This window comes from Mustela lutreola, chromosome 9 (assembly GCF_030435805.1).
Source record: "Mustela lutreola isolate mMusLut2 chromosome 9, mMusLut2.pri, whole genome shotgun sequence".
NCBI lineage: Eukaryota > Metazoa > Chordata > Mammalia > Carnivora > Mustelidae > Mustela > Mustela lutreola.
This window is the reverse complement of record NC_081298.1, coordinates 40,992,683-41,017,817: the sequence shown is the minus strand read 5'-3', so window position 1 is coordinate 41,017,817 and position 25,135 is coordinate 40,992,683. Positions and strand designations below refer to the sequence as shown.

Below are 25,135 nucleotides of genomic sequence, written 5' to 3'. Positions count from 1 at the left end.
CTTGATGACTTGTTTCCACTGATGGGGTGATTAACTCTACTCTTCAAAGTATTCTTTGAAACACCTAATCTTGGATTGATGAGTCCTCCTTTCTAGGGTCCATTCACACACACTGGTTTCCAGAGCTCGACACAGGAATAATGGTGACAATTTTCATAATGCTGACCTGCAGAAGTCATTGATGGCTGTCCCACCACTTTGAAGTCTTATTAAGTCTCTGCTGTGTTCCCCACTTGGGAGAAGACACTGTGTCTTAGATAGTCTTTATCTTTTTAGATTTTAGAAGATGTGGTATAATCCACATAGAAGGAAATGCACAGTTCTTAAGCCTACCTCAGTCTGTATGAACAAAGGCATTCATTTAACCCACACCACTATCAAGATATAAAACATTGCCATTACCTCAAAAGTTCACTTTCCAACTATTAGCTCCTGCTGGAACCAGCAACTGATCTGATTTCTATCCCCATAAATTACTACGTGTCTATACAGAAGAACTGAAGCAGATGATCTCCGAGTTAATTTTCTCTCTGGTGTTCCTATGAATCTTTAAAGTACTCTTTGAGGTGTGTGTGTGTCTATTTAAAATAGACAAAAGTAGATGAGAAGAAAAAAAATCCTATGTACTCCCTCCATTGATGATAACTTCTGCAGTTAATATTATGGAATATTTCTTTATGGTATTTTTCTGAATCTCTTATACAAAGATATACAATTATAAATTTTAATTTTAAAAATGAAAATTGCAAACATATAGAAACCTACAAACAGTATAACATACCTAGAATATATTCCCTTTCCAGATTTAATAAGTGCTAATATTTTTCAAATTTCCTTGCAATCTTTTACTTTTTAAAAATAAAAGACTGTAGGTAAATTAAAGTATTTACAAATTAATTAATTTAATTTATCAATAGGTTCAACTATTTCTCTTCCTTCCCAGAGATTACCAAACCCTGATAAGTGTGGATCATTTTGCATGTTTTTATATTTTTACACAAATATATATTCACAAATAACATACATAACAGAAAGTATTTAGTATTTTTTGTGTATTATAAAAAGCACATCAGTAGTAATTTTGTTTTACCCTATTTTTAGGGTAATTTATTATTATAAATTTATAATCAAAATATATTTTGATTTGCTTTTGTATTTATCATTTTTCTTGGCCTACAGTTGTTTCCTGCTTTCCGCTGGATTCAGTTTTCTTCTTACTATTGTACATCCTTTAGTAGCTTTTAAAGAAAGGGTATGTGAAGAGCAAACTTTTTTTTTCCTGAAAAATGGCAGTTATTATCTTCTTAAATGATAGTGAAACTTTACTATAGAACTCTATACTGACAATTGTTTTTATTCATGTTTGAAGACTCAGAATTATTCTACTATCTCCTGAACTAAATTCTAGATGTTGGGAAGCCTGCTGTCTAGGCCATACTTATTTTTTTGTAGGTTAACTCTCATTTTCCTTTAATTGTTTTCCTTTTTTTTTTTTTTTTTCTTATTCTTTCTAGTGTTCTGCAATGCCTGTGTTGGGTTTATTTTAAACATGTCTGTCTTGTGACTTACTATTCTTTTAACTTAAAAACTCATGGACTTCTATCAATTTCTGATAAATTCTCAGAAATTATCTTTCAAATACTATCTACTATCTCCTTTTAGAATGTGTAGTGAAGACAAACACATTGATAATTCTCCTTCCTGCCCCCATGTCTCCTCATGTGTCATTCATATCACTACATGCTTATTGGCTTTTTTCAAATTTTTCTTAATTTTTCATAGTGTTACCCTTTTCTTACAGTTTTATATGTGCTTTTAATCTTTATTTTCTTTTAAATGTACTTATTCTATAAAATCTTCAGAATTTTCTGCTCTCTCATTTTCATAATGCTAATCATCATGTCATTTCACCCATTGATTTTCACTCATGGTAGATCATTTCATCATGTGTTTTTTTTTTTTTTTAAAGATTTTATTTATTTATTTGACAGGCAGAGATCACAAGTACGTGGAGAGGCAGGCAGAGAGAGAGAAGGAAGAGGCTTTAACAACACTGAGCCACCCAGGTGCCCCATTATGTGTTTTTGTAAGTCTTAAAGTTGTGAATTCATCTTCAGAGAATTTTTTTCTTCCATGGGAATTCCAAGTGATAGGTTTACTTTTCCATTTGTTATCTAGAGCAGGAATGATACTGGTCTCTAATCAACTATTAAATATACAGTCTGTGTATTGCTGTCTGACTGTGGGTGGCATAAGTTTGCATTTCAAATTCATGGTATTTTTGTGTTTTCTACCTATCATAGGAGCCTTCTTCCTTCCCCTCACTGCACTCTGAGCAGACAGAAGTCTCCTTGTTAACATCTTCAGCTGGGAATCCCAGACTTATCTATGTAAATGTATCAGTTTTCATATCTCCCCTTGAATGGCTCTAGGTCCCAGGTGGGCATTAGAATGCAAGGATCTAGCCATAGGGCTGATCTCTGCATCTATGACCAATCAGCAGCCCTTAGGGTTACTGCATGTTCAACTCACTACACTACTGCTTTGGCTTTCAAATTCTTATTTCTGGCACCTTTGCTTTCATGTCAGTTGAGCTGTGTATTTAAACATTTCTTTGTTATAATTTATCTCATTTCTAAACATTCATATTGGGAGATGTGCTATAAAACCCTACCTTTCCAGTTACTGTTGCTACATCACAAACCATCCCAAAACTTAGCGGCTGAAAACAAAATGGTTTATCATTTTTCATGTTCCTATAGGCTTGGAGCCAGCTGGGCAGTTTATCTGCTCCAGGTGGTATCCACTGGGGCCAAAACACCCAAAATTGCCTCTCAGTTTCCAGAATCTCTCTCCATGGAGTCTTCCTCATTCTATAGTAGAGGTGAGCTTCTTACAGGATGGTTGGATTCCAAAACCAAGCATTTTGAGAATGTAAAAAAGGAAGTTACAAAGCCTCTTAAAGTGTACCTTGGTAACCGCCACACTTGGACTGCCATGTTTCTCTAGAACCATGTTTCTCTAAACTACCTTCACATGATGTTAGATACTTGTTGAGAAATTAATTTTACATTTTTAGAGTGTTCTGTTGACTCACTGAGTCATTCCCTTTTGTCATTTATGATTACTGATTTTTTACAATTATAAATTATATAACACTAAATTTTCTTGTATTATATCTTAGAACTTTGTAATTCTAATTTGTTTTCATTGTATTTAATTTCCTTTAAGGTGTGATGCACAGAACTAAAGGTTCCTTCGTTTGAACTGCCACATACCTCTACAAATTCAGCTGTGTAAATATTTCTGTGGGAATCACTAAAGTTCCTTGGGTCATACTGTTCTCTGTGACAACTGGGTTTGTCACTACAACTCACTATTGTTTAGGGAGCAGTATGGTGTCAACAAATAATTTTGTCCTGAGAGTGTCTGAATTTCCATTGATCATCCAAGTGACCCAGTCATTTCTCCTTCCTGAAATTGAGTTTCCTCAAATTAATCTTGAATTTTTAAGGTTTGACAACGTATTCATTTGGGTAAAGGTATTCATGTTTATGATCAAGGAAAATACTTTGACATTAACCAAGGAAATATTTATCTGGGTACTTTATTTAGATATGGATCACACAGGAAAATCATAGTATCTGTAAGAAAAATTCTAGACAAGAAGTCTATAGTTTGTTGGCAACAAAGGGCAGAAGGTAAGGCAACACTGAGGAACTTGAATTTGAATTGTTCAGGTTTAGTCTCACTTCATTACTTTTTAATGGAAACTTCTCTACCATATCATTTCTGCAGCTTAGCAGGATAATTCTAAATACATGAACAAGGTTTAGGAAAAAAAAAAAAAAAGAAACGTTTATAAGACTGTATTTGTGTGAGTTTTATTTCTTTTAGCAGTCTTATGTTATATGTATGTTACACAAATGCTATTATATTTTTAAGTTTTAAATGATGTTCAAGATTATGATGGGAAGGACAGTTGTCTACTTTCATATATTCTCAAACTTTGTTCTGCTGTGATGCTGGAACTCAAGAGTCTGGTGCAACATGGCCTTCTGGGTGAGTACAGAGACCTACCACGAAGATGGAGGGAGTGCAATAAGGTCCTGAGAGGCAATGGTGCTAGCACAATTGTGTTTTACACTGGATGACCCACCTTTGATGTGGTGGGTCCCAGTTAGGATGTTTCCCAGTTAGTATTTTCAGCTAAGAATCAGAATAGTGAGCTTGACTTCTTTAATGCTTCCCACCAGCCCTCAAGATATGGAAAGGGGTTATAGACTATTCCTCATTTTAGATAAATTTCAGTCTCTGCTAAGAGATTTAGAATGTTGGTTTGGAAAAACTCTTAAATGTGATCTGACCCCAGCCTATGATTTTCTTGGGGAGTTCCCTAAGGCTCATTTAACTCAACAAACCCTGTTCAGACACACACGTCCACGGGTTGTGGTGTGACAGCATAGGATACAAGTCAGGCTTCTTTCTGCCTCAACACACCAAGTGCCTTTCCACATTCTCTAGGGTAGAGATTTAAAAACAGATATACTAAACAACACAGCAGGTAGCTTCTAGAAAAGCAATGCTTCAGAATCAGCTTGTGGTTGCTGAAATAATTTCATCCCTCCAGGAGGCCAGGAGGTTAGATGGATGGAAACATTTTTCTCCTGTTGTCAAAACTCAGTGAACCAGGGAAATGCACATCTGAATATGCTGTGGCTTATCTTTTCCCCTCAAAGGATGGTAGGTTTCTTGGGGTTATCTTGGCTCCTTCCACTGTGTCATTTGGTATAAGGATTTTTAAAGTTTAGCTTGAGCCACACTGTGGGACTTGGCAGAACCGAGGGAAATCCAATATGCCATTTACAAACACTTCCCATGGCTGGTTTAATCAATTGAAAATCCCACTACAGGGGCAACTTACCTATTAGTTAATCTTCTTGCTGACTCTCTGTTGGGTCATTTACACTGTCAACCTGACTATTCATTTCAACTGTAACCAGAAAGGAAAACAAAAAAAGGTTGTCTTTATTAAACCCAAATCTTTTGAACACATTAAAATGGTCTTTGAGTTGTAACATTACTGATCTCCTATTTTATACTTCTTTTCAGTTCATTTTCATTCATTCAAGATTTGGGGAATAAGTCTTGTAGATTTTTAGGGGCAGGGGCCAGGGAGGGCAGGATTACTTCTTAATGAACTGTAGAAGCTGAGTTGTTGTTTTATACCAGATTTTTGGGTGGGCATTTTGGGTTTATTGATTACCATCCTGAAGTTAATCCAAAGGCCTTAGTAGATGTCTAAGAAAATAACAAGAAAACAAAGCAAAACAGATTGTTGCCAAGTAGAGAGTTAAGCAGCTCTCTCTGAAATGGCAACATTGATAGGCCTGTTTGGTTTGCAAATCTGAATTTCAAAACAGATTCTCTAAACTTGCCAGTGGACTCAGCAGCAGTGGATGCCCTGTGATAGAAAAACAAAACATCTAACCGGATCACACCATGATGATAAAACGTGTGCTTTAACTGTGTGTATTGGTCTATGCGATCATTTGCATAAAAATAGAATGCATAATTAATGTCCTTGTCCAGAAGTATCCCAGAGCAGGCATAGCAGTCACTCTGGAAATTTTCAAGGGTCAGTAGGTTCAATTAGATGGATATTTTAAAAGCATCAAAGCGCATATTATAAAGGGAGAGACAATATACAAATGGAACAATGGTCAGACCATATATAACAATATAACTTAAGAAAAACCTTTGTGGCTACCAGCCTGGGCAACCTGACCACATCCTCTGAGCAATCAGCTTAGGATGGTCAGGACTTGGACAATGTCTGCTGGCTTCACTAGAGTTTGCCCTCTGATTCCAACGTGGGGCCAAACAGGGAAAGTCGGATATGTTCCCAAACCCGTCTCCCACTTCTAGTGAGCTCAAATCCAGCTTTCCTATGCCAGCAGCCTTGAGTCAGAGGGTGCTTGAAGCCATGTCTTAACTTTAAAGGCTTCCCACTTTTCTGCCTGCCTTTGAGCCCACCAACACAAGGGATAATGGCCGTCACCCTGGCTATTGTACCTGAATAAGTAACCTCTGTTCTTGTTCGGGTAGTCTTCATTTATGGGCACAGAATCAACAATCCAAGCTATTTTTCTCAAACAGGAAAATTTGATTAAAGGAAAGTAGTGGCAGATGCTGGTTTTCACACTCCAAAGAGGCTTGAAAGAGGGAGTGACACTGAAGGGCATACCACCCAACTCTTTCTCAGGGAGAAGGTTTTAAAAGCAGGTCTCTGTTCCACCTGCAAACTATCCTGGGTTTCTAATGATGTGTGAGCTTTTTCTAAACCCCAGGTGTAAACTGGCCAGATGTAGCAATGCTACCTGTATAAGGAGAATAATGCATGTGCTTTCCAGTCTGGTCTACGAAATTACTGTAAGGTCACCCATCTCAGTGAGGGAGCCTGCAGAATCAAATACATGAGAGCATCCCTTCTCTGTTTCTTCTTCCAACCCAAGGGTCACTCATTCCGAAACCTATTAATAAATAGCATCCCATGATGAAATAAGTTTGGGAAAAGCAATGGTAAACCATGTTGATAAATTTCTTCACAGCTGAGTTTTCTGAGAGCCTGAAATATATATGGAGAATCTCAAAGAGAGGACTAAATCTTACTATTTTTCATGTTTCTTTCCCTTTTACTCAATGAGCATCATATGCGCCTGCCATTCTTCAGAACATGTTTTGCAGAGAACTAGTTAAGAACCAGGTCACAATAATATCACAACCAGGCTGCGGCAGGTTTCGTTCAACTGAGCATGACTAACATGTGGTAGCCTTTAATGGATCTGAGGTTGAAAAACATTATTCTTCTAGGTAATGCAACCCATGAGTTTAAAAAAAAAATTGGTTTGTATGGAAGGGCTTATGATTAAGGGAGGAGATTCAGGTGATGAAAAGCTTATAGCAGAGTGGAATACCTAGTACAGAAAACTCTATTTAAAACCACCAAGTAAATTCACCTAGCAGATTTTACCAGTTGAATTTTTCCCAAGGTCATTATTAATTCAAAGCAATTCACTTTTTTTTCTTTGGCTAAAATGAACCAAACAGCAAGGTATATATGAACAGTTGATAACCAACCAATTTTGGTTCTCTTGAGGTTTGGGTGCCAGTGGAATCAAATATTTATTAAATCATATGTTCACAAATAATTTTTTTTTAAACCAAGTAATATTTCAAAGCATTCCCAGAATCATTATACGGGGTGGGGGCGGTATATTAGTATTTCTCAGGCTCAGAGTATTCAGATACCTTCAAAATGAGACGTGAATAAAGACAGATTTTGTTAACTGATTTCTAAGGTGATTTTAATTTTTTTTTAAATTTATTTGAGAGAGAGAGTGGGAGAGCATGAGAGGAGAGGTCAGAGGGAGAAGCAGACTCCCCATGGAGCTGGGAGCCTGATGTGGGACTCGATCCCAGGACTCTGGGATCATGACCTGAGCTGAAGGCAGTCGCTTAACCAGCTGAGCCACCCAGGTGCCCTCTAAGGTGATTTTAAAGATCGACTGTGTTTTTGGCCAAGCCATCTGAAGTGATGTAGTGAGGCAAAATGATGAAGGTCCAAGATGACCTTAGCCCAAACTCAAGTCAAGGCTCTCCTGAATGTTTCCTGGAGTCCCTATAGAGCAGGGATAACTTTGGGCAAGTGCTTTTTGTGGAAGTAAGAGATATTCCCATCCAGTTCACCAGCTGGACTTCAGTCTAGTTTACCCTTGGTATTACCCACTATGGCCTCCGTTTTATGAGGTGTGATTAACAACTGAGGCACATAGTGTTATAAAACAGCTAGCGTCAGTTTTTTTAAAGGCTGCCAATTTTATTAGTTCCTAGGAGAACATGGTTTTTGAACTTTACTTTGTTCTAACTGAATATGTTGCTTCATAGAATAGATAGCTCCTTTAATCCTAGATTACACACAGAAAATGTGTCAGATTTGTAGTTTGCATGAGCTCAAATAGCTCAGAACTTTACCATCGGGACTTGGAGAGTTTTCTGTGTAGCCAGACCCTTCGCTTTGCACAGGAACTCTAGGTGTGTCCTCGCCTTGAGCTGAAAGAAAGGAGATAGTCCTTGATTAATAGAGAATTAGAACAGCCTGACTGCCAATTGTTCTGTCACCCTCCATTGCCCTCTTAAATTTAAAAATACTCCTGGGATTCAACTTCTTTTGCAGAAAAGGTTAAGGGAGGAAACAGTGGGTTGAGCTGCCTGAATTCTTTAGCGCTGTCATCTACATTCTCTTTAATTGGTGAGATAATCGCATACATACATACACAATTTCTCAAATTTAAAAATCTGGTAGCATGAAAGCAGGGAAACTTGGTTCAATCAGAACAACCTACAATTTAAATTTAGGGAAGTGTGTGTGTGTGTGTGTGTACGTGTGCATGTGCATGTACGTGCGTGTGTGTGTGTGTGTATAAGTTTATGTAGCTTAACCTTTGAAGAGAAAAGGGAGAAAAGAAAACCTGTTTTGCCTTAGGCATGCCTAAAAGCTGAAAGATTTGTCTTCCTGGCAGTGAGGGTTTTTTTGTTCAAACACAAAATGAACGGCTTAGATGCCTTCCTAGGAGACATTCTCAGATGCTGCCATTTTTAATTGCTGAGAATCACATCTTTATTAATCTCTGTCGTGATTGATCTCTGTTTTGCACAGTGTGTCATCCTTTGCTGTGGCTGAATCTATAGAACATGCTTAAAGGTAGTAGTAAGTGGGTTGTTTTCTCTTACTGTGAGAAACTTTCCAGATAGCCTAAAGGACGACAGTATCTTCCATCTTAGTTAAATACCTATTACGTTTTCACAACTTGAAGGCCAGGGGCATTTAGAAATAGAGATACAGGTAAAGGTCTGGCAATCTATAATTTCAAAGTTGATATTATTTCTATACTTTTTAAAAGCATAAGGTTGGGTGCATTTTCATTATGTGAGTATGTATTGAGCTCAGAGTATGTTAAACTTCATGTGCCTGTTGGTGAGTAAGAAACAGGGATGGTAAAGGTCCAGTTTATAATCTCCTCAAAGGAGGGGATCCTCAAAGATAGATCTTGCCCTCTGATAATGATGGACTGAAGCTGACAGTCATGAAGATTGACTCAAAGATGACCAATCTCTGAACTCTGGTGGATGGATGGTAGGAAGGTCAGTACTTGAAGACATATAAAACAAACAGAGTGGAGGGAAGTGAAGAAAGCCATTTTAGATTTGAAGCCTGAAGGGCAGGGCCATATAAGTGGAGATACTAAACAAGCTTTTGCATTCAATCCTGAGGAAGCGAACTGGGAATAGGCATGTGGGTATTTGTGAAATGTCAATGTGGAAGTAACATTGATGAAATGAAGGTAGATGAGAGAAATCAGGAAAAGGATAACAGAAGAAAAGAAATGACCAATAGATCCCAAGCCTTCAAGTGAAAGTAACTGTGCCATAAGTTGTTTTCTTTAGTTACTGAGGATGAGGTTGGGAAAGGGAAAGAAAACTTGAACCTCCCAACTGGACTTAAAAGCATATCATATTCTTCTCACTCCACTAATTCTAAAAAGTGGACCATTTTCAATTTCTCATCAACACATTCCTCTAGGCACAATTACAGAAGAAATCTTTGATGGATTTCTTTAAGGCTCAGAGCTGGAATGCTTAATTAACCATTATGTTTAATGGTTAATTAAGCTTCAAAACAGAATTGGGGAGAAATGGAAATATTTGATTTCATATAAACATAATAAATTTTTGGATGGAAAAAATACCATAAGAAATGTTTAGAAGAAAAATACTATAAATTGAAGGAAAATTTTTATACCTTTTATTATAGAGAAAGGGTTAATATCTTTAAAGTACTTCTAAAAATAAAGATTAAGAAGATCAAAAACTGGGTAGAAAGTTGAGCAAGAAATTTAACAGACAGTTCATAAAAAAAAAAAAGAAAAAAGTGGCCTGTAATCACATGAAAGATGATTCACTTTGCTCATAATGAAAGAAATGCAAATTGAAATTATACTGAGAAAGAGATTTAAGCCTAAGGTGAATTATCATGATGTAGACTAACCCTCCTACCAATAACAGGAACACTGGTGAGGTTATTTAAGAAACTACTTTCACTCAGTAAAGAGCCATCAATACACACAAGCTCAAGGAGGTATAACATGGTGAGTCTGACATTCCACATGTGCCAACAAGTTGAACAGAGCCTCCAGATGTCTTATGAGGCCTGAGGGGTGGGGTGGGGCAAAACTTGAAGATCAGGGCTAGCCAAGGAAGAGGTGCCTAGAAAAGTACTCAAGTCTTCTGTGGGGCACATAAAGGGTTATATTCTGGGGGCAAGGATGAACCTGATATAGACCAGCTCTTAAAAAAACTGAAGTCCAACTTTTAATCAATTCAATTCCTGATTATATAGTAGTGCTCTGCTCACTATTACTGGCCTGTCAGAAGCAAAAATAAATCCTTTCCAAAATGAGATAAAACCACCCAGAGCCTCAAGCTGTCTCTATAATTATTCACACACAGTGTCCAGCGTTCAATAAAAAAAATTATTTTGGTAATTATTATTAAAATTAAAATTATTTTAAAAATTTATTTTATTTTATTTTATCTTATTACTAAAAATTTATTTTGGTAAAAATTATTTTGGTTCTTCTGGTATTCCAGAAGAACAAGAACAAATCACTGAAATCCAAGAGAATAAGACAACATGTAGAGATAAGTTAGAGATCTGGATATCATAGAGAAAATTTAAAAACTGTGATTAATATATTTAAGAATTAGATGCCAATTTGGAGAATATCCATGGCAAAGGAGTTTATCAGATAACTAGGCACTATTTAAAATGTCAGATGTAAATTCCAGAACTGGAAAATATATTATAATTGAAGTGGTTCATTTAGTAGGTACCTTTGGCAGCCATTAGACACAGAAGGGATTAGTAAACTGAAAACTAGATTAGAAGAAACTATAAAATACAGATAAAAAATATAGAAAAGAGTTAGTAGACATATGAGATAGGGTCTATCCAGTGTGTAATGTGGAAAAAACAATATTTAAGATATAATGACTAATTTCCCCAAATTAATGGGATAGCAAACCACTGTTTTTAAAGTGCTCTGATCTCTAAGCAGAATTAATGCAAAGCAAGTATCATACAGGCCAGTTGTTCAAAAACTGCTGAAAGCCAAGTTTAAAAAATAATATAAAATTATCTAGTATACATCAAAATAGCAATGATAGAACTTCCAGATGCCTTCTCAGCAAAAATAATAGAAGGCAGAAACAGTGCAATGGCATCTTCAAAGTGCTAAATGAAAGATGACCAGTGCAAAATTTCATACCAAACAAAAGTGTCTTTCAAATTTGAATTTGAAATAAAATTTCAGGGAAAAAGAATCATAATTTGTTCAGGGACAAAAACAGTAGACCTCCACTGCCTACACTGAAGGAATAATTTTCACCATACTCAAAAATCAATTTCAGGTAGATTTTAGAAATAAGTGTGAAAGGTAACTTGGAAAAAGACCCTCACATCATTAGGCGAAAATTTTTACACAGGAAAAACAATAACCCTCATGGAAAAGACTGATATGACAATCTGGACAATACTAAAATTAACATTAATGTATGGAAACACACCATTAAGAAAGTAAAAATAAAACAGAGTGGAGAAGGTATTTGTAATATATATATTACTGATTCCTGTACTGAATAAAAAGAAATAAATAGACAAAATAACAGGAGAGACAGGGACCCCAATAGAAAATGGGCAAGACACAAACACGAATGTCACAAGAGGATATTCTGTTAGTCACTTAATTTTTTGAGTGGCTTTTGCCAAATCACAGTATTTAGAAGCCTTGGCTTTTTCACTACTAAAATGACTACAGTATGTTCTAACTCCTTGTCTAACTTATAATATGTTCTAACTCCTTGTTTAACTCTCTGAGACACCATCAGAGCTAATTAATACATAACAGTATTATTATTTTTTAAGATTTTATTTATTTGACAGAGAAAGACAGAAAGAGAGGGAACACAAACAGGGGGCGAGGGAGGGGGAGAAGCAGGCTTCCTGCTGAACAGGGAACCCTATGCGGGGCTGGATCTAAGGACCTAGGATTATGACATGAGCCAAAGGCAGATGCTTAACGATGAGCCACCCAAGCGCCTCATTATTATTATTATTTTTTTAAATAAGAAATGATTACTCTGAAAGGGAAATTAATTGACCTAACACTATACACTGCTTCCTTGACTCTCCCTTCAGGGTTGTTGTTTGTAGTGGGATTTAAAGGTACCTGTGGCCAACTCTTCCGTGAAATATCTTTCAAGGTCATTACTATCAATGATAATAACCCTTTGGTGTTATTATGGAGAAACCCCTGTGGCATCACAGATAACTTTTTATCTAATAGGCAGGATGCTAGTCAATTAAACAATGCTCAATGGAAATGAAGACACAGAACACTTAAGAACTGGGTGAGAGACAGAGGAAGAAGTTGAAGAAGGCAAAACCCAAAAGGCAGATCAAAAAATAGTGAACATAAGCTTTGTCTTTCCAATTTTATTATTTTGTAATACTAAACATTCATATGAGAAATCTCAGGTTATGTCACCATACTGGCACAGATTAGCAGGAGATCCATGACACAGAGAGATAAAACCAGAAATCAAAGTTGTAGCTCTATATATTGCAGCATTCCAGGAGCAGAGAGAGGCATCATCTGTCAGATCTGTTTCCAAAGACTCTAAAGGGTATGTTTGATAGACATTATTAATTTATTTAATATCATGAGTATGCAGGATATGTGCATGTGGTATGAATATATGACTGTGTTGCAGTGAATGCTGTGTGTGTGTGTGTGTGTGTGTGTGTGTGTAATATATTTGGAAAGAGGGAGAGGAATGACAGACATTTGTTACTCTGACGTGTGTGATGTGGAACTGGTATTATCCTATCAGCTTTTACCCTCCTGGGCAATGCAACTGAGGGCCCCAGAGAAATGAGTCCATTTCATATAGACAACAGAATCTGATCAAAGCAAAAATTGCCTCTACAGCTTGTTTACTCCAGTTTGCCCGTCCCTCCCCCCACTTTGATTGCTCTGGCTTAGAACACAAGCAAGAGGTGCATTTCGGGGCTCCCAGCAGGAGATGAAAGATGCTAAAATAGAAAGTGTCTGGGACATTCAGTACCTTTTTCATTTTCAATTACCAACAGCAACTGTCCTCCTCAAAGCCTTGATTATGGTAACCTTTTGTAGGTCAGTTGTATTACATAAAAAGTAATAAATTAAGCAGGACTCCTCATAAAGAAAAGATACTCAGATGCTCATAGGATGCAGTTAACCAGATTTTTGATACATAAACATAGAGAGATGCTGGAGTGTCCTTCAACTTTTTCTTTTGAGCTTTGTGTTAACAATAAACTGCATGCAACAAATAGAATGACTCTAAGAAATAATTATTTCTTAGAGTATATAGTTTCATAGGTGTAATGATAGCCATAGAGAGAGCTGGGCCCGTCTGGATTTAAAGTGATTGGTATTGACCCAAATTAAGGTGGTATTCTTGAATTTTCTTGACAACTTTTGCCTTTTCTGTCTTCCAACCTCACAATTAATGTGGTGGATTAGATAATTATTCAGAAATGTTCACTTCCTATCTTCTACCACCATGGAAGTCTATGTTACTGTCCCTTGACATTGGACTTGGCCATGAAATTTGTTTTGGCCATTTGGATGTTAGGAGAAGTGAGTCAAACAGCGCTTAAAATACATTTGTACAATTGGGGTTTGACTTCTCATGCTTCTGCCTTTTACCCTAAGATCAACATGCTTTAGGGAGCAGTTGATCCAAGGAGAGTATGACCTGGGTTTAACTCACAGCCTGACTTCCTCCCTAACCCACACTAAATGTAGTTGATTCTCATATCCATGAGCAGAAGATATTGTTCTAAGCCCATGAGATTGAAGATGGCTTTCTATGCATTATTGTGGTGATAGTTGCCATTCTTAATAATACACTTTAATTGACTCAGTCCTGACATTGCTTCTTAATTTTGTCCCATAGCAATCATAGCTATAAAGTTATGAGCTTGATTTATTCCTAGTTTTTCTTGAACACATACTAATACTTTAATTTATTAATGTTAATTAAATGAATTAATTTGTTAAAGACGTGTTTTGGGGGGATTTCTGTATTGATTTTTTGGGAACATGGCCTGCCCATTAGATCATTTGTTCAGTTTTCCCTTCATTGTAGGGAGTTTTCTCTTCTATATCTTGACTTCTGAATTTCAAGGACACCAACTGTTCCCACATAGAGCAATTTATTCCCTCTCTCTTCTATATATATCATTTTTTCTCGAATTGTTTTAGAGTTTCTGTGTTCTTTTTCACTGTGATCATCTCAAGCCTTTTTTCTTTGTCAGTAACTTGATCTTTGCTGTTCTTAATTGATTTATTTTGCTAATGGTTGAAAAATGTGTCTCCTTCATGCTTACATTTGAGATCATATGCCATTTTATCACCTTAACTTCAAGATTTTTAATGTTCTTTTGAAATTCTTTTATAGCTATTATAAGGACTTTTTCTCTTTGTCTGGAGTTGTGTTTTCTTTTACAATAGCTTCTTCATCTGTGTTTTGCTGGCTTGCATGCTTACTGGCTTCTTTCCTTCCTTTCTCCTCCCTGTCATGGCTCCTAGTGCTTGCAGGACGAAATGTGTGACATATTCATTAGCATGCTTCTTCTTTAGCAAAGTATCTGCGGCCCGTTGGTCCTTCAGGAGCTACACAAGAGTGTTTTCTTTTGAGGACTTTCTTTAAGAGGGGTAAAGTAGCCAGAGTTATGCACCACATTATTTGTTCTGGATTTCTCAAGTGAGAGTGAGTGAGAGAGAAAGAGAGACAGACAGACAGACCATTCTAGAGCTTCTCTACTCTCTTTTGCTGTTTCTATTTGTTTTTTGTTTTGTTTTGTTTTGTTGTTGTTGTTGTTGTTGTTGTTGTTGTCTCAGCCTCCCAGACTGGGGAATAAACTCCACAAGAACGCTACACAGACTCCTGGGGTAGGGAGGGCAAGTGCTTCCTCATGGAGGTTTCTCAAGCTCCTCTTCCCTTGCTTCTTGCACACTCAGAAGATATTACCTTTTTCTTTTTTCTTTTTAAGATTTCATCTATTTACTTGAGAGAGACAAAGAGAGAGCACTGACAAGGGGGGTGAGAGGGGCAGAAGGAGAAAGAGAGGTAGAGTCCTCCCTGATTGTTGGGGGAGGAGGGTCTATGTGGGGCTGGATTCCAGGACCCTGAGATCACTACCAGAGTCTAAGTCAGATGCCACCCAGGTGCCGCAGAGATCTGGCCTTACTGATTTTCTCTTTTGTCTTCTATTTGGTGAAATTCCTGGTTTTTACTAGAGGTAATTAGTTCTAGGCATTTGTTACTGGTCTGCTTTTCTTTTCCCATTTTACTCCCAACAGGAGATAATTGAAATGGAGAATTACAGAGGGTTTTCCTGTCTCTTCAGGGAAGGGTGAAATAAAAGGTGTTCAAAGCTGACTATATACTTTTGTGGAAGTTTCCTTTGGGCTGTTCCTCTCCCAGTTGGGAACGTAAATGGTAGCTAGTAAGATCTTATTCGGGGTTATTTCTGAGCCTGGTAGATTTGGGGGGTAGGCTGGAGCAACACCAGGCTCATGCTTTCAGCATTTCTGAAAATGTACCTTTTCTTTTGTTGACTACCAGCCCACTCTTTTGTCTGATTACTGATTTTGTTGGTGTTATTCCTTTGCTTATTGTATTTCTCTCCTTTCATATTGTTATTTGGGGGAGAGTGAGGTTAGAGATCTGACTTTACACCACCATTTTAAACCCAAGACCAGGTGCACAGACTGCTTTGACTTGTGTGACTGAGTATTCCCTACAAGTCTCACAGACACTTAACCCTTGTCAGCATCTGGTTTTAGGCATATTTATCAAATGACAGTTCTGATTATAGACTTGATGTTATAGCCTGAAATTTGTTTCTCTCCAAAATCATATGTTGGCACTCCAATCCCCAATGTAACTATATTTGGAGATACGGCCTTTATGGAGATAACTATCGTTAAATAACGTTGAGGCCCTCATCTGATAGTACTATGGTCTTGTAAGAAGAGAAAGAAAGAGTGAGAGAGGGTGCGCTCTGTCATGGGAGGACACAGTGAGAAGGAGGCCATCTAAAGGCCAGAAAGAGAACTCCCACCAGAAATCAAATTGACCAATACCTCGAACTTGGGACTTCCAAGCCTCTAGAACTCAAAGAAAATTAATTTTCAATTATTTATACATTGTACTTTGCTATGGCAGTATAAGAAGACTGATATGCTTCATTTCTATTTATTTCATACTTCTCTGGGACAAAGGTATAATTAGAAAGCATCTGTCCCCTACCTAATCTACTTTCTCCCCAAAACCTCAGGGCAAAGCTGCTACCTGACCACACTACCTCTTTTGATCACTTGGACAAACACTGCAGATATATGCCCATGGCTCCCTCTCCAAAGTCAGATAATGAATGATTAAGCTGACAGGATCATGCAGGTGGAAAATTCACATATTTCTACAAGATACCCTTTTCCATGGCAACACGCTTCTTCATGTATCATATATTGGGAATATTCTACTCTGATCAAAATCAGAAACTGTCTTTAGTAGGAGATGAAAGGCAGTGGCAGTAACGGGGGGGGGGCATAACATACACAGATTCTTCTTTTATGTTTTACCAGATGATATGCCTCCATATCGTCATTTGAGAATGGTCTGGAAAGTCTTTGGTTATTATCCAAATAACTGCTCTACAGAAAAAGCCAATATTTAGGAAGAAAAGAAAAAAAAAATGTCCACTGGATATTTCAGTGCCTACCATGGGCTGGGAGACAAAATGAATGAGGCATATTGCTGTCTTCATGAAGTTCACAAGCTAGCTGAGTGAGAAAGAAAGAGAGAGAGAGAGAGAGAGAGCATTAGAAGAGACAGAGATCTAGAGAGACAGAGAGAGGGAGTTAACTGCCTGCAAGTTAAGTGACATTATTACCAAGAACTGCAGCAGCACAAAGGAGAGAGTGATTCGCCTTTTCTGAAGGGGGTAAAGAAAAATCTTGGAGGACAAGCAGATGGCATGTAAACTGGGGACCACTGGCTGAATCAGTTTTAGATGTTCTGTACCCATACTAGGCATTTGGGTGGGTAGAAATATCTCTTGTCTATAAAACTTCTGAAGGACTCAGCTTTTCAAATCTTCAGCCAGACTCCCTTAGGCCCATTCTTTTTGACTCTTCCTCCACCCCCCACCTGCTGCTGGCTGTGCTGCTCCCACAAATTCTGAAAACAGTTCAAGTTCCTCTGTACATGATCATGACCACTGAAGGCTTTCCAGGTATTGTCATGTTTGGCTTAACTGAGCTAGATGCTGATCACATTCTACAAGTCTGGCTTTTTCTTTCCCTTTTCCAGGGACCAGTTAAGCGTCTAATAATTCTCAGTAGGCCTCATTATGCATTCCCCACCCCTTCCGGGGCCTGGCAGGAATGGAGACCACAAGGAGGCCCTTCTCAGCTGGGGGCTGCCAGCACTGGTCTCAGATCAGGGTCTTCCCAGCAGGAATAATACAAATTGGGTGTCTCAAACTACCCCCCACACCATCACACACCGTTTGTAGCTTTTGTTTCTTTAAAGCAACCAGATAAATCTGCATACAGCACAGTCCTCGTGAACACAGAGATACATATTTTTTCCAAAGGAGTCTCTTGATTCTTGCACTTTAATAGGGTTTTGACTGTGTAAGGAGCCACAGTGGGGAAGCTTTGGGTCTTTCAATGGTTCTTCATGTGGCATCTTTCAAAAGGAAGGAACTTACTGGTGGCAATCACCAAAGCTAGATTCTCAGAAACTTCATTGTACACTTAAGGCTCCTGAAAGAAAGTGCCTCTGATGGCTTGGGTTGAAATCCTGCACAATTAAGTATATAATTCTGAGTCAAAGAATAATTTAATCTTATGTATCCTTAATTATAGACTCTTTAATGATTTCCAGTAGATTTTGCCCTTTTTGTATGTTACATTTTCCTAAATAGCACAATTTATTCTGAACATTTAATAAGACTGAGTGCATCACCTTTGTCCATAACAAAGTACTAGAAATCTATACCCAGGAAGAAAGCTGCATCCAAGAAATAACTAGCAGATTTACAGAAGCAACAGAGGACGGTTATCAGAGGGCTCTGAACTGTAAGTAAGTATATTCAGTTCTCTACAATAATTCCATTTCTGGTCTTGGCCCCTAACATCAATTCTTTTAGCTTCAAAAAAAAAAAAAAAAAAAAAAAGAAAGAAAGAAAGAAAGAAAGAAAAAAAGATACAATTTTCCTTGCTAGGAAAAGTTTTTAAACATACCTGGTATTAAACTCAAGCCCATTTTTTCCATTCAGCTTTTCTTCACAAAGTCCTAACACAGATACCTGGGTCTTAATCTTTGAGTTTTTTTGGATTTAACCATCTTTATGCCTTCTGAGTGTTTATCACTATCATCAAACACACACACACACACACACACCCTAAAAGTCTGTCTAGGCCACATCCACTAACTATGTAACTAAATGTGTAACTGTTATTAAACTCAGCCAGAAGCCTTTTTACTAAAGAGAATTCAAAGTTTCCTGTGAGAAGTCAATGTTATCTTTGTCAACCTCCTCTGTTTAGGGGCTTTCAGGCTGTAGGTCTATGTTATTTCTTGTTGTTTGAATAGGACTGCATCCCTCAAGGAATAAAAAAGACTCCTGACCATGTTCCAATCCAACCAAACCCTTCCACAGATGTGGACACCGGGTCTCAGAAGTGGCATGGTTGCCCCAGCTATGAGGTGAGAACTAAAATTTCTCCTAACTCTCTACTCCTAGGATATTTCTAATACTTCACCCAACACTAGTGCCACAGGTGAGAGAGCTGAAATAAGATTGGAATTTGGGATGTGAATCCATTTGAAGGCAATGGACTTGAATGTCTTTCACATTCTTAAGATGGCTTGGGTGGGGGAAGGTAGCACAAACTTATTCATATTGAAGAGAATAGGTCCCCGTCAGATGCCAGGGACTTCTCTGTGGTCAGTGGCAGCCGGCGCGGTAGAAATGCTGGTGTGCTAAGGCTGTCCCCTCCCACAGGGTCTCCACGGCTCTGGAGCATGGGTCATACTTCACTGCCAGATATTTTAGAGCTGAAGCTTGGTGGTTTGATTAACCTTTTATAGATGGGCTCACTCTGTCCTCTTTAATCTGGAAAACCAGGTTAAAGCCACTCTGGAACTCCTGGGGTTAGAAGTACATGGTGGCTTGCTTTGGAATTCAGGAAAAAGATTCTAAGCATGAGCAGCATAAGGTTTTCTGGCTTCTCTGGGCACCAGAGGATCTGAGGGCCCTGGAACTAAAGGCAGTGGTCACAATGGTTGGGTCTGTGATGATGTCATCCTCCAGGCTTCAGAAGTCCCCCTGGATTCATGCTGTAGCACTAGCTTCCTGGAGCTGACATCACTGGGCTGCCCAGTCCTCTTCCTGAACCCAGGGAAGCTGAGCATCTACTGGCCTATTGGTTTACAGGTTGATTAACTCCTGACAGCTGAATTTTGCTTTTGTCTTGACTGATGATTTTGACTAAAGGTTAGAATTTTGACAACCAAGAGCTCCCTAGCCCCCTGGCTGCATTTTTGCCTCTTCTCTCAGACTGTCTTAGGTACTCCTTCTGTCAACTGCCTTCACTCCCTGTGTGGAAACAGCAACTTTAGTGAGAGAATGGGCTTTGAGGACACCAGATAATAGACCGTGCACCTGCTTTATCACTTGACATTTAATCTCTTGTTCTAGGAGATAATTCAGGAAACTCTTTCATAGTAGAAAAAATAACATCCAGAATTTCCCTTTCAGTCACAGAAATCTTAATCCCTTTTTTTTGTTCGTGTATTTTACCAAACTAGAGATCCTGTCACATAACCTCTTCAGCAGGATAACAATTCACCTTTGAGGAGGAGCCAACCCAATTTTGATTTATTGATCTCAGGCCACAATGCTTTTCTTAAAAAAAAAAAAAATGTGCAGACTAGTCTATATGTGATTGTCAAATAAAAGCCTGAAGACCAGGCTTTTTGAAGTTAATGTCGTTCAATTTACAGAATTATATAGACTTTTTTTGCTTGTAAATTTTTTTAGGAAGTCCAAAATAATGCATCAAGAAGCAGGAACATTCTCCCTGCCTTGTGGCCTCCTTTGGCATTTGGAAAGAATTATACTAAAAGCTGCCCTCCAATTTCAGATTTCTGGTTTTGTTACATTTAATCCAGTTGCTATTTGATTTCAATAGGACATGGATTATTTGTGTGGCTGTAAACTTTGGAGCAGGAAAGAAGATGGGTTTTCATATAGTAGTAAGTGTGTGTCTTCCATTACAAAGAAACCTCTATTGGAAGTGTGGTGGTGGTGACCATTGTGTGTGTGTGTGTGTGTGCGCGCGCGTGTGTGTTGGGGGAAATTGGAGGGATGCTCCTTAAGGTTTTATTATGCAGGAAAGAGGTTGTATCTATTTTGTGGCCAAATTGCTACTTCTGTATTTCATTGATTTGAGGACACATTTTTTTCCCCTACATTTTAACATCTGGGAAGTTGAGATGAATTGAATAATCAATGGCTCTACAATTGCTATTAACCTGAACTTGAAGCCAAGTTCAGACAGAGGATTTACATTGGCTTGTTAGTCACTGGACACAACCAGAGATCAGTTAAATTAAATTCCCTGCCTGTGGTTTCTATGAACAACACTGGGATATGAATTCAGGACACAAACCTTCAAGATTAACACCTGTTTGTGATTCAAATTCTTAAGGGAGACTTTTTTTTTTTTTTTTCCTTTCTTAAAACTACTTCCATCAATGCCAAAAGTAAGACACCCAAGTCTCCTGGATTTTTGGAGCAGTTATTTTTGGTGCTAAGGTCATTCCCCCCCCCCCCCCCGGCCAGGCCACTTCTGAGTTCCCCTGATGCTGCAGGGGCCACAGTAGCCCCGGGTACTTGGACAGTTCCTTCCCCCCACCCCCCAAAGCATCTCTCTGCTTCTCCACTAGCATTGCTCAGATAGCTTGTTCAGCCCAGGCATAGGACAGTCCAGGGGTCCTGTGCATACAGAAGTCTGAGAATCATTTGCTTATTACCTGCTCTTCACTAAAAAGTGCTGGGGATTTAACAAGCCCAGGAGTGACCCTCAACCAATGAAGGAAGTAGCTTTCATGGGTCATTTCCAATGGATGAAGGATGAAGGATAATATTTGAAGGATAATCCCCCAGTGTCCCTGTGCTTCCAGGGAGAGATTCTGTGGTGTGCTCTGCCCAGTTCCTCAAAGGGGCCTCAGTGGGACCAAGCCCAATTTCTCCTAGTAGTAATCTCCTCATGACCCATACTTCATTGGCTCCTTCCCTTCCATCTCATTTCCCTACTCCTTCGCTTGTGCCTCTTAGGGACCATCCTCTAAATAAATACTCGCACTCAAGGTCTGGCTTGGGATCTGCTTTATGGGCGGCGGGAGGGGGTGGACATAAATTAAGGCACTCTCCCTTCATTCTCCTTTAACCTCACCCAAGGGTGTAGCTCTTTGTTGACTTATACTGAATTCTCCATTTGGAAATTTTTTTCTTACTCTGTGATAGTTAATGGAAGAGTAATTCTTATAACTGAAGGCATCTTAATTTCAATGATACATTATTAAAGAAAAATAAAAATCCATGGGATGTCATAAACACATTGACTATGCAAAATGAGTCATTAGCTTGTCCCCACCACCCCCCACAGGAATCAGTATAAAGTTTTAAATAGTTATGAAATGCTCTGTCCACCCTGATCCAACTAAGCTGATTTGGCACATACATGTGTCATGCTATGGGTCTCAGGTCTTATCATACAGTTCTAAAAATCATTATAGGAGATAATGGACATCAAACAGTTGTATTCCAGGGGCAATACGACCCCTTGGAAAAGCTATTTGTTTTTTCAGATTTCTCCTAGGTGACATGGAGGTTGATGAGCTCATGGTAGCACCAGTGATTCACATGGATTTTTCAAAATGTGGTCCATGGACCATCTGCAGCAGACTCACTGGGAGATTATTATGAAGTATGCATTTCTAGGTTTCTTATCAAATCTATCGACTAGGAATCTGTGGCTGGTAAGGCCTGGCAATCTGCATCTTAATGAGTCTTCCCCAGTGATCCCTGTGCACATGGAAATTTGGGAATTATCTGCTTTTCCACTTTTTTTTTCTTTTCATGAAAACAGCACCTTTAGGGTTCCTGGGCCTCTTATAGTATGCACGCTTAATGTATTGACTAATAGAAATTATATTTGTAGTTTTTCAGTTATGGCAAATAAATATTTTTTAAAAAGATAACTGAAACATTGAGAATAGTATTGTCTATTAAAGGGTGCTTCTTAAAAGATAATTTCAGACAGAAATTCTGGAATTCATTCATTTAGCAAATTCTTTTTTTTTTTTTTGAAGATTTTATTTATTTATTTGACAGACGGAGATCACAAGTAGGCAGAGAGGCAGGCAGAGAGAGAGGAGGAAGCAGGCTCCCTGCTGAGCGGAGAGCCCGATATGGGGCTGGATCCCAGGACCCTGGGATCATGACCTGAGCCAAAGGCAGAGGCTTTAGCCCAATGAGCCACCCAGGTGCCGCTCATTAAGCAAGTTCTTATTCAATGTCTGTAATTTGTTAGGTTATGTGATTACGAGGATGAATGGAGCTCTGTCCTAATGCGCTGACAGTATGAAGGGCTATGGCATCAGGGTTGTGAGCATGGATTTGAAGTGTGAATTTGGATTCGGCTACTTCTTTGCTGAGTGATTCTGGGCACGTTATTTAACCTCATGGAGATGCAGGTTTCTAATATGTAAAAGGTGCAAAGTGATGCCTACCTCACAAACAGGTAATGTATATAATGGGGCACTTAGTGAAGTGTTTGGCCCATAATAAGTAATTATGAAAAACTATGATTTGAGCAATAATAAAATATTAAAATAATAAAATAAGATGTAGGTGGTATTGGCAGTGGTTATGTACATGGATTCTGGGGTCAGATTTGTGGGGTTTCAATCCTGGCTCTGCCACTTACTAGCTCTGCGAGTCTGGCCAGGTGACGTCACCTTTCTGGGCCTCCTGCACAACTCTGCTTCCTCTATTTGACCTTCACGTACCTTCTTCCGCAGTAGACTTTTTCACTCCAACCATTTACTGTCTGTTTCACAGAGAACCCAAATGGCACGGCTGTGATTTGGGCATGTTTTCGGCAATGGGAGCAGTGTTCGTGATTGATTACAGACTGAGGAGACAGTCATTAGGGAGAGGGAGGAGTAGCTGATAAGACAAAGTCCACTAGACGAGGGGATCATGAGATCATCCAGCGCACAGGTGAGGAGAAGACCTGGGGCAGCAACAGTTACTGTTCTTCATGTTTTTAACATGAGGAATTGTCTTAACTTTCGGAGGCTAATATTACTTACTGTCATACCCTTGTGAATGGTGTTGCTATATATTTTAAGAGAACATCCTCTGAGTTTATCATTTTCAATTAAAAATTAGTCCATCGGAATGAGTCATGGCAGAGGCACTCACAGGAATGGAGGACTGATTCATCCAACAATTAAGCTACTGAGAGATCTCTGTGTCCTATCAGCACCAGAGAGCTTTATTTTCTGTTTTCTAAGCAATGTAATTTGCTTATACCTCAAATACTGGGCTTCCTTATTTTCCTATTTATTATGTAAGTTACATATGTAAAATCACATGGAATGAAGACAGGCAGACCTTTGTCACTAAAGAAGATGGGCTAACTGTGCACAGTATGGGGCTTTGACTTAATTTTCTTGTAATGCGGATAGGTTTGCTTCAACCAGTCCCACTTGTGTGCAGCCCTCTTGTATTTAGAGGTGAAGGTCTTGGCTATAGTTTTGGTGCAGCACTTAATTAAGAAAGAGTGAGCATATTGGACTTAATAACAAGTTCTGGCCAAAGTACAGTACAATCAACATTCTCATCTATAAGCACCCACTGAGCATCTATTAAGCCACTTTGAATTAATTACTTAGGAGACATTAAGTATCTACCCTGTCCCAGGCTCTTTATGGAAAACCAGGAAGCAACTACGTAAATACAGTTTCTGTCCTCCAGAGACTCTGGATTTCAAGTGATTGAAATCCCAAGTGATAAGAATTATTCTGGGTTAATAGAAGGCATCTTACCTGGTCTCAAAGGAGAGTTAGGAAGTGGTTTCAGGGAGATATTTCTGGACTAAGTCACATCCTGGCTGAGCCCTAAAGGTTGAATGGGAGTGGCCAGGAGGATAGGAGCATGGGAAGAGTTGGCGGCACAAAGGTTCAGAGAAGAGGGCACGTGGCGAGTGAAAGGACCTGCTAGTTGTTATTGCTGTAGTTCATGATGGCCAATGTTTAGAATTCAAGGGAGGTGCCCAGAGAGACAATAGGAACCAGTCCTTGGAGAGCTAAGCCATTCAGAAGGCTATGAGACCCGTGGAGGTTTTTTCAGGGGGTGGCATAACAGATTGCCCTTTTAGGAAGTTTAGTTTGACTACTGAGCAGAACATGAATTTAAGGGGGGTGGGGTGGGAAAAGCCAGAAGTGAGAACAGTAAGGAGGGAAGTACTTTTCTTCTGAGCACAGAGCTGAACCATACATACCATCTCAGCTTCTTAAATAGTAGGTGGGGCTTCATGACTCAGTAGTAGCCAATGGATTGTGGGCTGAAGCAGTATGTGCTACTTCTGGGACTGGCACGGGAATACCCTCCTGTGTGGTCCTCCACAGCCCACCCCCTCATCCACCAGGCCGTGGCAGCAGTACTCAAACTTGAGAACCACCTGGACAGCTTGTAAAAAGCATATTTCTGGATCCTAAAGTCAAAGCCTCTGATTAAGCCAGTCTGTGTTAGGGCCCAAGGATTTTCATTTTTTAAGGAAGTTACCAGGTGATGGTAATGATGCTGGGCCAGGAATCA

The 25,135-nt window shown here is 38.8% G+C and overlaps 1 protein-coding gene across 2 annotated transcripts in view; it reads right to left on the bottom strand.

Annotated features, from left to right (window-relative positions):
• Positions 1 to 25,135, bottom strand: part of MACROD2 (mono-ADP ribosylhydrolase 2) — a 1,974,291-nt gene that overhangs the window by 4,097 nt on the left and 1,945,059 nt on the right. For both annotated transcript variants that reach the window (XM_059134074.1, XM_059134073.1), the window contains 2 exons: positions 8,035 to 8,112; positions 4,925 to 4,993 (listed from right to left, as the gene is read on the bottom strand). In XM_059134074.1, the coding sequence (XP_058990057.1) occupies positions 4,932 to 4,993; positions 8,035 to 8,112 (140 nt within the window). In that variant the 3' untranslated portion in view covers positions 4,925 to 4,931. The remainder of the gene's footprint in view (positions 1 to 4,924; positions 4,994 to 8,034; positions 8,113 to 25,135) is intronic.